Source organism: Colias philodice, chromosome 9, assembly GCF_061535455.1.
Source record: "Colias philodice isolate Cphi_HAF_F1 chromosome 9, ilColPhil1 Martin Lab GWU primary, whole genome shotgun sequence".
Taxonomy (NCBI): Eukaryota; Metazoa; Arthropoda; class Insecta; order Lepidoptera; family Pieridae; genus Colias; species Colias philodice.
In genome coordinates, this window is record NC_143094.1 from 12,122,935 (window position 1) to 12,136,840 (window position 13,906).

Genomic DNA, 13,906 nt, shown 5'->3' on the forward strand with positions numbered 1-13,906 from the left:
AGTAAAGTGAAAAATATCGCAAATGCTAACGTGTCTGAGATAATAATTATAATGATATTGTATATGTACTTATAACCTTGGCTGTGACTATATTGAGCCACACGCAGCTCCCCTCATGTTGAATACATCGTCGCGGTAAAACCTTCGTGATCCCTTTACAATTTTTTATTGATTGACTTGCATCCATATAGCTTGATTCATGAGCCTGCGACGGACCGTGCCGGAGCCGGGAAACAAATGAAACAATATCCATAGAAATTTGAAAATAAAAATATAGAATGGTCGCGACACGTTGTAGCGTAAATCAAACCTTTATCGATGGACAGATGTGTCCACCCAAACTTTGGCATTTTCTATTATTTTGTAAAGCGGGTCAGCAGATGACGTGGTTTCTCATGGTTTTATTAAGAAGGCTATTATGATCGCACTTATTCATTTTTGCTTGCTCCTATCGATCGTGGAGTGATGTTATATTTAGATAGAATATTCGTCCCAAGAATTTTCCAATTCGAACCAGTAGTTTCTAACATTTAACCTCCTTCAAAAAATCGATCTATATAAATTATCTAATCTTATCAATCAATTAAACCATATCCATTAAGTAGTATTTTCTCTTTTTTCCATTCCTATATGTTCCAGTATAATCTTCAAAGATATATAATATTTAAAAGTGCAATCATAATTCATAGTAGTACATATTTTTTTTAAAATGATTAAATAAGAGAAGGATGGCCAAGGAGAAAAAACACCTCCAATGTTCTTATGATTTTTATTTATAAGAATTAAGAACAACATTAACAATACCTTGTATAGCAGTTTCCAAGCAGTGGGATGTCAAATAAAAATATGCATTAAATATGTAATATTTTATTCATAATTATTATTACCTATTTTCAGTTATTTATAAAGTTATATTAATATCAAGTATTATACTAATTTTGTTTACGAATCCTAATGATTGCTCCGTTTAGAAAATTTGATTTCCACATCAATCATTGGATTTGATCTTACAGCTAATATGGTGAGGTCTATTTACAGTATAATCCCAATTCCCTAAAAAAATTGACAATTCACAATAACAAAAAAGGTCAAAAACAGAAATCTTACAAATAATTCATTCAACTACGAATCTCGCTTAACAACTGTACAAAATATTACGAGTGGTTTCTTTAAAATGTGCTCCATTACACAATGGCAAAGTGGGCGAATAATTAACTCAACGTCTCTACGTCATCTATTTACAAAATGTCCTTTTACAAAACAAAATATAAACTATATACAACATCATTAAATATTCTCAAATGCTGTAACACATTTAAAACATTTTATACATATTCAACTAGGCGTAATTCAATTAAGTGGCGGTCGAGCCGACGTTACAATTAAATAAATTATGTATAACTGGCGTAACGCCACATCATACTGTACAATTTGTCTAGTTTCAGCACGCGCAGCTGATTTAACTTTGCAAAAAGGAGAATATAAATAATTGGCAACATAAATTGAAAAAAAAAAATTCATATTTTTATATTTTCGTCAAGAGCTGATGATGATTACAGATAAAACTATTCAAAACAATGATCTTAAGTTTTTAACGCAATCCACATCACGCGGTCCACAATCCACAATCCACATACATGTATAACAACTGCACACCATCTACAATATTGACTTTAACATTATAATAATATATTAAAATAGAAAATTTCATATAACTACCAAACTGCCCGAGATTCGACGAAGCAACATTTTCCTTCCATATTCAATTATATTTAAATATTTTTTATATAAAACGACTTCTAAATATACAAATGCTATTCCAAATGTGACCCCTAACTTTGTTATTATCTATATATATGACTAACTATTGGTGTTACTAATTACTTCTGAAATTAAGAGGTACGAGTACATAAGATATCAGTGTTGCCGGCGTTGTCAATGTTCATTCACTATGTTAGCTACGCTTGGCAGTTGGCTATGTATAGTTGTAGCAAAAAATTTCCTAGTAAAAATCTTGATATATAATGTTTTTGAAAATTGCCGATTGCTCCCTGATTGTAAAAATGGATGTGACCCAAAAACATTGGTCTATAACTTGTTACTGTCTCTGATAACACTACATTTTACTATTAAGTGGAAAAAAAAAATTAAATTGTTAAAAACAATAAATTACATACAAAAATAATTTTTATGTGAAAAAAAAACAACAAATAATTTTGACTGTTGAAATTAATCAAGATCCCTGTGATGCGAATCTTTTTAAAATGTTATAAAAAATATCTAAAAATCCTAAAAACGAAATATCTAACGCTTTGGTAATTGATACCGGTTTCTAAAATAAACATTTATAAATATGTATACACAGTACAATATAACAACACATTAACATTACGAGATGATCCACAGAGCTTGTGATAACACTTTCACTTAAGAGAAATCTGACCAGTAGGAAATATCATAAGTAAGAATACTATTTTTTGTAGTTGAGTGAAAAACTCTAGACATTATTTAAAATTATTGTTTAGTGAAAAGCTGCTAATTAGAACACTTTATGTACACAACATAATATACATATAAATAAGATAATTTATAATACATTTCTAAAAAGCATTCAAGGATAATTTATTCTATCTGCATTGAGACAAAGTTTACTTATAAAATGAGGTATAAATATCTCTATTACAAAAAGAAAGGAGAGAGTGTGAAAACGGAAGTATGTGTTCAGAAAGACTTTCATGGAAGAGTCATTTAAATACTCAAGTCAATAAATCAAATGCCCTTAGAATACTATCATGACTTATGTTGCATCTACAATGATTCACATTTATGAGCCAAATTGGACCTCCGAGAGATTAGTTACTAGAATGACCTAGTATACTTTTTAAATATATTTTATAGTGTCTACTCATTTTGTGCGCGATATCTCGCCATATTTGGTTTATCAAAATTGTTTCGCGCGTATAATAAATATAACATATATAATATTATATATTTAACAACAAATAAGGCTGTATATGGTTTCTACTTGAAGACAAATTAATTCAATTGGCACAATACATAAAAAAAAAATTAAGTTGATTTTAAGTTTTATACACATTTTACTTGACTTGTGATCAATCACACATTTTAAACTGTTTATAGAAATTTGTATAAATCCTAGGTACTTAGCAAACTATATTAATGGATGCACACACAAGCATGTATCATGTTTCCATACACTAATGTTCAGAATCCATTTCTAAGAAAAGGCAGACACAAAGTGAATTAAACACAGGCCTGGATGAGGCCAAAAGACTATCTGATAGATGTATGTGTCATTACATCCAATAATGTTTTACCTCACTAGATATGTGGCAGTACAAACAGATGAATAGAGTCTACTCCAATAAAACAATTTGCACTAAAGACGGCCGTATCAACCTAGGCTCGGGACTCATAAAGAAATGTGCTGATCGGTGGTTTTCTACTCCCTTGATGACAATAATTGTACTTCTAAAGTCAAAATGACTTGCACAATGCCGTTTCTGTCGATGTCACACTTCTTGCTTGATTGCTCACTTCACAAAACACTGTAGACGACGTTAACACTTGGTTGTTACACTTAGACACAAAGCACTTTATCACACATGTGTGTATGGTGTATCGCTCAGCCGAGCGCTGCGGCCGTGTGGTAGAGCTGCATGAGCACCTGCACGTGCAGCGGCAGGCACGACACGCGGTCGTGCGTCGTGCCGTCCAGCGCGAGCCACGACAGCGCGTTGTAGCCCTCCAGCACATATCTGCAAACGATATTTTTATTATAGTTATGACTTACAAAGCATAGTGAGTTTTCATTTATTATTTGATAGACCTTTCTTTATAGGTAAAACTTGACAAATTATATTGTACTAAAACCTTCCTCAAGAACTTTTTAATCACATCTAAGTCCGTTGCGTAGTTTTAATGATCTAAGTATACATAGGGACCGGATTTTATAAATTTTGTATTGATTTTTGTGCAGTATGAAATAACATGCAAACAATACGAGCTTCTTTTTGAAGTGAAACTTCTTTATGGGGGTTGGAAAAAAATTTAGTGTAACATTTTTTCGTTACTCGTGACATTTACATTTTCCATTACATTTACATTACATTACATTTATAGTAAATTATTTTTTTTTAAAATAAGGTCATAAAGAAGTTTCACTTCTTACGTGTGTACACTAGTAAACGTACACATTTTTTTTTAATTCCTCATTTTTTACATACTAATGAGTAGTTGGGTATGGTACAGTTCCGGGTATGGTGTGTGTACCTGAGCACGTCGGTGGTGGTGGTGGAGTCGAGCGGGTGCGCGTTGTGGTCGCGGCGCTGCGTGATGGCCACGTAGTCGTCGTGCGGCGGCGCGCTGCACTGCAGGTGGAGCGCGTTCTTGAGGAAGGCGGGGCACGCGTCGCGCAGGTGCGCGCAGCCCGCCCACCACCAGCCCGGCATCGCGCCCAGCGGCGCCGTCGACACCAGGTAGCCCAGCGCCAGCGGCTGCTGCAGCACCGTGCCCACTTGCTCCTGCGACACCAACACAGTCACACGCATTACATATCGGACTATGGACAGATTTATTTGGTACAAAAATGAAGACAAGTTATGGCCTCTATTTTTATGTGGACTATTCTATCCAGGTATACAAATGCTTGCTGAAGTTAGTTTAAAGTTTTATTTCATAATTATGTTGGAATTGCCTATTATGGTTATATTATAGGGATATCATTCTTGATAGAACGCAAATGATAAATATCAAAGGATTGTATAGTTTTTTTTTGTTGAAACAACTGACAATTTTTTTTTTGTACTATTTTACATCTTTCTTTGTTATTAAAATGAAATGATCGCAGTATGTAGCACGTACCGGCTGGTGGTCGTCCTCGCGCGGGTAGTGGCCGGGCGCGGCGGCGGGGTGCAGGCGCTGCGGGCTGCCGTCGCGGCTGGTCTCGTCGTCGCGGCGCGGGGACGCCCGCGGGCTGCCCTGCCAGCACGTGAACATGTCGCCGATCAGCAGGTCCGTCATCTGCACCTCGCCCATCTCCTCGTCGACCATCTCCAGCCCGAGCAGCAGCTCGTTTTCCTCGCCGTTCGCTGTTGGCTGCTCGTATGGCATCTGGTTCGACTGGAATACAAACATACATGATAGTCATGTTTCAAATATTCATATGGTTTACTTAATACTATCAAAGAACAAAAGTGTGAGTTAGTAATTTTATAATAGATTCTCTTCAAGATGATTATGAAAGCAAATGCATGGCATAAACACTTTCTAAAAGAGCAGTGTTTTTTTTTTTAGATTTTAAGTGGCACTTTATACAATTTTAAATTATAGTTTATAATACACTTTACAAATTTCAATATGGAATTTATTTCGCTATTAGATAGTAACATCATTTTATTTTTAATGTTAACACATACATTCTATACATTTACAGCAATAGATTTTCATGCATACCTGCGTAGTAGCGGAGGTGGGGAAGACGAGTATGTGCGTGGCGGTGACGTCACGCGGCGTGTGCAGGTGCGACTGGATGGACGCCTTGGAGAAGCGCTCGTCGGGCGTGAAGCGGTCGGCCATGAGGCGCAGGCACGAGTCGGGCTCCGTGGACACGAGGCACGCGGACAGGATGCACGGCGCGCCGCTCGGGTACAGCAGCGAGCAGCTGCCGCACATCTCGCGCAGCATGTTCGACGCGCGGTTCAGGTTCGGCCGCGACAGCAGCCAGCTCCAGCCTGACATTATACAATGATAGCGTTTATAACAAAACTCAAGCTTTTACGTGTAGGAGATTCTATAATAAGATTTTAACCGAATTACCATTTTAAATTACTTCAAGTGTGATGAAATACCTAAAACTTTCGTAACTAAAATTTAACACTTGATGGTCATGACCATTTATAAATTTTGCATTTCAAGCATTATTCAATACCAAAATGTTGTATAATCTTTCTAAATTTAATTCTTAGTTCTATATTACTGTAAAAATAGCCTTTGCATCAAAATATACAAACAAACAATACCTTTAAGCTCCCCATGTCCGATGCGTCCCACGCGGCCCACGACGAGGCGCCAGGGCTGCGCCGACTGCGACATGACGCCCAGCGTGAAGTCCATCAGCTTCGTCAGCCCCAGCCGCCGCGCCGGACCGCCGCGTTTCCGTCGCGATCTGACGATTACAAAACAATTAGTATTTTTGTCATACAACCAATTTAAAACAGTTTTATAATGGTTATTTGATACATCTCTTTTGTATGTAAAAAGTGTTTTTAATTTAAATCGGATAAAAAAAATTATAACATTATTTAATGGAATTTCTACGTTATTAGAAAATGTAGTAATTTTCAACACTTAGTGTGAGTACGTTACAACGTGCGTACGTGCGTGTGTGCGTGCGTACCTGGCGGGCACGTGTATGTTGATGGCGGCGGTGTCGAGCAGCTCGCCGCGCGCGTCCGTGGCGGCGGCCAGCAGGTGGCGCTGGTCGTGCGACAGGCAGTACGCCACGTACAGCACGGCGCCGTGCTCGCCGCCCGCCTGCCCCCACGTCTGTGTGCGTGTGTGCGTGCGTACCTGGCGGGCACGTGTATGTTGATGGCGGCGGTGTCGAGCAGCTCGCCGCGCGCGTCCGTGGCGGCGGCCAGCAGGTGGCGCTGGTCGTGCGACAGGCAGTACGCCACGTACAGCACGGCGCCGTGCTCGCCGCCCGCCTGCCCCCACGTCTCCGCCACCTCCTTGGGCGCGCGCGGCGGCGCCAGCACCCACGCCGGCGAGAACAGCCGGTACGCGGCGCGGTTCTTCTCCTGGAGATATAAAAAATACTCGCGTTAAAGCGATGCATAGCATTTAGGTATATGAACGTAGTAGATACGACCATAATTAATCAATAATCATATTTAATAATGTGTTTGTAACTAACAAAATAATATAACAAACAACCATAACGAAATAAAACAATGTTCATTATACTCACGTCTTTAGATGAGAGGAAGAGGTTGGCGTTGGCAGCGGTGCCGAAGCCGGTGAGCGACTTGCCGTTGGGCGCGTGCGCGAGCAGGCGGCGCGTGCCCGCGAACACGCTGAAGGCGAGCGCGCGCAGCTCCGCGCCGAGCCCCGCGCCGCCGCCCGCGCCCCCGCCCCCGCACCACGTCTCGCACACGCCCTCCAGCGAGATCAGCTGCAACCGACACACACATACATTACTATTGAATGATCATTAATTATGTAATAAAAAATTGTACTATTAAAATTCCAATCGTTATAAAATTTCACGGAAATGTGATATATAAGTAGATAAATGTTACTGAATGTCTTTACGCAGGTGCAAGGTGTATTTTAAGACACATTTCATTCCGTTTTTCTATTTTTAATGAAGTTTTGTAACTTACGTAGAAACTGTTCTTGTTTATTGCTGTACTTTAATGTTAACTTTATGTTCCTTGAATGAACTGTTATTATGTTAATCGTTATTACCTTTATCTTACTCACTATACTAATATTAGATAAAGATTATATCTAAAACAATATTTAACACCGTTGCGGTCGCTCACCTTGATCAGCGGGTTGTGATGGTGCAGATGGTTGTAGGCCTGCGCGACGAGGCGCAGCAGCGCGTGCAGCGCGCGCGGGCGGTGCGCGTGCGCGGCGGGCGGCTCCACCACGTACAGCACGAGCGCGGGCGGCCCGCCCTCGTCCTCCTCCCACGCGGCGCCCAGCCCGCCCGTGCTGGCCCCGCCCGTGCTGGTGTCCTCGTGCTCGCTGCCGCCGCTCGCCCCGCCCGCGCCGCTCGGCGTGTCCGGCCGGTCGGGCGCGGCGGGCGGTCGCATCGCCCCCGTACTGTTGTTTGCTATAACATTAAATAATAACAATGTTATAACTTACTAGCGGTCCGCCCCGGCTTCGCCCGTGGTACATATTTCGCAATAAAAGGTAGCCTATGTTCTTTCTCAGGGTCTAAAGATTATCTGTGCTAAATTTCATCAAAATCGGTCCAGTAGTTTATGAGCCTATTCATTACAAACAAACAAACAAAAAGTTTTCCTCTTTATAATATTAGTGTAGATATCAAGTGGATATTAATTATGTTATTCTTTACTAACTATAATTTCATTGTGAAAATCACTTCAATACCGACAATAAGGTCAATTATCAAAAATGTATGTAATATTTCTTGTTCCACAATTTAACGAAAGAAAGGTCTTGTAATATCGTTAAAATCACTGTATTAACTAACCATTCTCTTCAACAGATGGATAAGTAGAAATTCACCCATATCCGTACGTATACACTAATTTATACACCATCGCATATTCAATTGAGCCGATGTAACCAATATAACAATAGGCAGGTACTCACATTCGAATAAAGTCTTGTCTACACTAAGCGCGGCCAGCTGCGGCACGAGGTTGGCGCGCATCGTGTCCGCGTACGCGCGCACGTACTCGCCCAGCCGCCCCGGTGGTAACTCGCCCGTCCATTCCTCGCAATTCGTGTCTCTGTGAACATTACACAATTAACATTTAATTACACATTTTAATAATTCACATATATACGTTACTTTTTCAAACTCAAACTCAAACATTCATTTATTCAATTAGACTACTATTTAGTAGCACTTTCGAATCGTCATTACATAGTATTTTTAACATTTACCACCGATTCGGAAAGCAGTATCTATGGAGAAGAATCGGCAAGAAACTCCATTAACTCTTTAAAAATACATATTATAACTTACCTTTTTTATCAAAAATGCGTTAGTCGATTGTATTCAAATTCCTTGATTAATTAATTTTGGATTTGATTAAGAAGAGAAACTCATACTACCACAAAAAAAAACTTTCAAATTTTACTTCCTTTTTTTTGTTGTAAATTTCTATTATTACATTTAGGACCGATTTTTCAATGCTTGGATAAAAATTATCTGTCCAATAAAGTATTACACGATTATATTAAAATGTCACGTAAACTGTCAAATACGGGCAATTAGAATACATAGTAGTTTGGTAGTTTTATACATTATTCGACGAATAAGTTTTATCCAAGCATTGAAAAATCGACCCTAAATGTGCCTTTCTTTGTAAACTGAACCAATTAAGTGATCAAACATCACTAACCGGTCGACATCCGTGGGCGCGGTCCTTACGATGCCGTCGCGCGCGATGCGCGAGATGGGCTGGTGGCGGCCGAGCCGGCACGCCTCGTACGCGGCGGACAGCTCGCGGAAGAACGCGCGCAGCGGCTCCGACAACGCCTCGCCCTCCGCCGCCAGCACCACGTACGCCACGTCTCGACTGAACGCGATACAAATAATTAATTATATGTGCATTTCATGTGAACTTATCAAATAGCAAATTTACCAACTTGTATTTGGCATTTTAATTTTATGTACATACTTTAACAATAACTTAAATTTGAAATAAAAAATTAGAGCTAAAAATTACAAATTTGACAAGATTATTTCAATTTGATCACTTCACTCTAAAAATAAAAAGTTTGAGTTTGATTTTCCTTAACATTCAAGAAAAATGGACAAAAACTTGGCAATCAGGGAAAATTACTAACAAACACTATTTATTTAGAATTTTGTTTAGATGAATTCCACTATGACTTGTTGGCTAAGGTTTAAATTCTCAATATATTACGTGAATGTAACATAGCTAATACCTATATGAGTAAGGTTCGAGCGCGAGCCGCTCCCAGTGGCGCAGCGCGTAGGGCGAGAGCGAGAGCCAGTCGCGGTCGTAGCCGACCAGCAGCGGCGGCACGGGCTGCGGCTCGCAGCGGTCCTCGTTGCCGCGGCCGGCCAGCAGGTGGAACTGGCGCCAGGTCAGCGGGCCCGTCACGCCGTCCCACATGCGCGCGCCCGCGCACCGCTTCTGGATCGCGTCCTGCAGCAGCGGCCGCAGCCGCCGCATCAGTCTGCGATGCAATACAACGTTACAATCACACATACTCAGCAATCCATACTAATATTATAAATGCGAAAGTAACTCTGTCTCTCTGTCTGTTACTCAATCACGCCTAAACTACACAACCAATTGTCATGAAATTTGGTATGGAGATATTTTGATGTGACATGGCCATGGGTAACTTTTGACAGCGGTGAAACGACTCATACTAATGCGAATTTAACATCAGGGGAATCCGCGGGCAAAGAAAAATATATGAATATTAAAAATATATAAATAAATGAAAATTTCCAAAGGTCGGAAAATTTCTATACGTCAGGAAAATTTCTATACGTCAGGAAAATTTCTATACGCCAGGAAAATTTCTATACGTGAGGAAAATTAATGACAGGAAAATTACCATAAGTCCGGAAAATTTCTATACGTCAGGAAAATTTCTATAAGCCAGGGAAATTTCTAAACGTCAGGAACATTTCCATAAGAAAGGAAAATTAAAGACAGGAAAATTTCCATAAGTCCGGAAAATTTCTATACGTCAGGAAAATTTCTATAAGCCAGGGAAATTTCTATACGTCAGGAAAATTTCTATAAGTCAGGAAAATTTCCACAAGTCGGGAAAATTTCTATAAGCTGGAAAATTTCCATATGTCCGGAAAATTTCTATACGCCAGGAAAATGTTTATAAGCCTGGCAAATTTATATACGCCAGGAAAATTAAAGACGGGAAAATTTCCATAAGTCCGGAAAATTTATATACGTCAGGGAAATTTCTATACGCCAGGAAAATTTCTATATGTCAGGATAATTTCTATAAACAAGGAAAATTTCTATATGTTAGGAAAATTTATTAAGATAAGGAAAATTTGTATAAGTCAGGAAAATGTTTATAAGCCAGGAAAATTTATACATAAACGCCAGGAAAATTACCATAAGAAAGGAAAATTAAAGACAGGAAAATTTCCATAAGTCTGAAAAATTTCTATACGTCAGGAAAAATTTCTATATGCGGGTTTTCCTTTGAAAACGCGGGCGAAGCCGCGGGCGGAAATCTAGTAATATACTAATGAGTGAACTAAATACAATTTCAGTTGATGGTATATTGGATAGTGTAAGTTCCATAAAATAAGTGTTGGGTTTACATTATTCTGTATCACTAGGAGCATAAAATATATGATGAGATAAAAATGATACAATTTAACAATTTTTCTAAGGTTTTTGTGTAAATTTTTAGTTCGATTTTACATCTTTCTTAAATATTATGTTTGATGTAGCTTATGTAACAGAATAACACATAAGTTATAGAAATATATACTTTTTTGCTTTTTCCCGCAGGAAGAAACGCTTATAGCTTGTTTTAAATGTACAATTAATTACTACAATTTATAAATTTTGTGGTAATTACCTGACAACGTCTCTTGATGACCGCGGCGCCCGCGCACCGATGAATGGCCACCTGTGCACTGCGCCGGAGGTAATGCCGTTGGTAGTTTTGGGCTGTGCAAGCGCACCGCCCGCGGCCGCACGCAGCGCGCACATCGCTGCCGCGCCGCCGTCTGAGTATCTGCAAATGTTAGTAAGATAATTTAGTATTTACAGATTAGTTCAATGTCACAATTTCAATTTTTACCACTATGATATTATTTCTTAAAAAAAAAGGAAACATTACTTTTGTTTTCGCTTGACAATCCATACTAATATTATAAATGCGAAAGTAACTCTGTTTGCATTGTAACCAATTTGCATGAAATTTGGTATGGAGATATTTAGATACCCGAGAAAGGACATAGGCTACCTTTTATTGCGAAATATGTACAACGGGCGAAGCCGGGGCGGACCTCTAGTCAAACATATTTCCATCCTCTGTTTGACTTGTATCAAGTTTTGATATCTTGATAAAATATAGACTTCCAGAAATATTAGGTATTTACTTCTGTTAAAAACCCTGAGAAATTAGGTTCAATTGATTTATTGTTTCAGTGTACAGTACGTTATCAATGCATTAATATTATAAGGGATTTTTAAAGTGAAACTTCTTTATCGGGGTTGGAAAAAAATTTAGTGTAACATTTTTTCGTTACGCGTGACATTTGTCCGTTACGCGCCATCTTGTTTTTATCCCTACCACGCGTGATTGACGTATTTCTGTAAAGTTGCATATAGTAAATTATTTTTCGCGTCAGGACACGTGGCCTGATCGAAAAAGCGTAAGACGGATTTTTTTTAGCCCTTATATTCCATGCGTAAGACGGATACCATTCCAAAATATCAAACATGCTGAACGTTAATAATCAAGTTTTCACTTCTGCCGGCACTCCCGGAGTGCAACCCGTCTTTTTTTATCACGTTAAACAGTATGTAGTGCACTAACTCGAGCAGGTTGAGCCGGTGGTCGTCGTGCGGCGGCGCGTGCCTGCCGGCGGCGCGGCGGGCGGCCCGCGCGAGCGCCGACGCGCTGCCGCCGGCGGGCGCCGCGCACTGCGCCACCAGCACGCCCGCCACGTCGCCCAGCGCGCCGCCCGCCGCGCCGCCCCCGCCCCGCACCCGCGGCTCCTCCGCCACGCCCGTTATCTCCAACTCGTCCTGAAAACAAAATATATTCTTGTTGAACGCGAAAACACGGTACTAATATTTCAACGTATACAATATGAAGTAAAAGTGTAATAAAAAGTTTATTTATATTTGAATTTTGAATGCATTAACAATGTGCTTTTATATTCTTTAACTCACTTCAAATTAAAGGATCAAAAATTCCAAAAAATATAGTCACTAATGACTATGTTTTTTGGAATTTTTGCAGGATGCTAACATCCTTAGTCACTTATTCAATCCATCACACACCTTTACGTTGAAAAACTAAAACTTAATGATAATCAATGAAAATATCATCAATTTGAAGGCACAAAGTAGTCACCTCATAGAAGAGGCCGGCTCGATGCGCAAGGCGGCGGTTGACCACAGCGCTGAAGCCGCACGAGCAGTGCGCCGGCTCGTCCTCCGCGCCGCCGCCCCACTCCACGCCCGGCAGGTACGTAGACGCGTCCGCGCCGCGGATGTTGCCCACACTCTATTGCATATTATAATATTAACAAAAAAATTGTATAAATAAACATAAATATGCAACATAAGCAATTCATAACAATGCTTTAGTTGTTAGTGATCAACATCATTTCTATGAAATAAAACATTTTGAAAGGTTTTATGGCTAAAACATTTTGAAAGGTTTTATGGCATCCATCTATTTATTCATTTAAATGTCAAGGTTATAAGATGAGTAATACAAAGCTTCATAATATAATGATTGTTAATTGTCAGTTTTAGTATCATGTGCAATCAGATCTATATTTTGTTCTAGCTGACGTCAGTAAGAATGAATGACTATAGTAAAAAAGATTGCTACAAACTACAGCATATTTATAATTTATATGTTCATAAAGTGCGACTCACCCGTCCCCCCGCGTTGCAGACGCACAGCGTGCAACTGTCAAAGTTGTGATCTCTGAACACGTTGAGCACTGTATCGGCCAGCAGCACGTTGAGCAGCAGCGGGCAGGCGGGCGCGGGCGCGCGCGGCGAGGCGGGCGAGGGGGGCGCCGCGCGGCGAGGCGAGGCCGTGTTGGGGCCAGCTGCGCCCGCGCCGCTCCGCGCGGACGTGCCGCCGGCGGGCGGGCGCTCCGCGGGCGTAGACAGCGAGCGCTTCACGCCGCCCGTGTTTGTGGTCGTCGTGGTGCTTGTGTTTGCACCTGTAAATGTACATTGTTTAAAAATTACGAATTGGACATCACTTTACGGTCGATTTACAATATAATACATATCACAACACAATCTACCGTTGGAGAGTGCAGTCGTTTATTAGTAATGTAATGTAATTTATAAATTACATATGCAATTTATTGACAAATATCAAAGTTATCCCAATCAAATCTAAACATTGATTTCTTCATCACTTATTTAAAAATTGTCATTATATGTTGCAAATCGCA

At 40.0% G+C, this 13,906-nt stretch overlaps 1 protein-coding gene across 2 annotated transcripts in view; it reads right to left on the reverse strand.

The window, feature by feature from the left end:
- Positions 1 to 851: 851 nt before the first annotated feature.
- Positions 852 to 13,906, reverse strand: part of skd (mediator complex subunit skuld) — a 62,670-nt gene continuing 49,615 nt past the window's right edge. The window contains exons 16-30 of one of the 2 annotated variants that reach the window (XM_089699529.1): positions 13,371 to 13,666; positions 12,838 to 12,990; positions 12,295 to 12,506; positions 11,329 to 11,487; positions 9,682 to 9,936; positions 9,132 to 9,308; positions 8,374 to 8,513; positions 7,569 to 7,864; positions 6,992 to 7,195; positions 6,592 to 6,821; positions 6,042 to 6,187; positions 5,476 to 5,753; positions 4,885 to 5,142; positions 4,294 to 4,544; positions 852 to 3,779 (exon numbers count right to left, since the gene is read on the reverse strand). In XM_089699529.1, coding sequence (XP_089555655.1) covers positions 3,647 to 3,779; positions 4,294 to 4,544; positions 4,885 to 5,142; positions 5,476 to 5,753; positions 6,042 to 6,187; positions 6,592 to 6,821; positions 6,992 to 7,195; positions 7,569 to 7,864; positions 8,374 to 8,513; positions 9,132 to 9,308; positions 9,682 to 9,936; positions 11,329 to 11,487; positions 12,295 to 12,506; positions 12,838 to 12,990; positions 13,371 to 13,666 — 3,188 coding nt within the window. In that variant the 3' untranslated portion in view covers positions 852 to 3,646. Of the gene's footprint in view, positions 3,780 to 4,293; positions 4,545 to 4,884; positions 5,143 to 5,475; positions 5,754 to 6,041; positions 6,188 to 6,418; positions 6,822 to 6,991; positions 7,196 to 7,568; positions 7,865 to 8,373; positions 8,514 to 9,131; positions 9,309 to 9,681; positions 9,937 to 11,328; positions 11,488 to 12,294; positions 12,507 to 12,837; positions 12,991 to 13,370; positions 13,667 to 13,906 lie in introns of those variants that run through there. The other variant, XR_016316106.1, reaches the window with a different exon arrangement.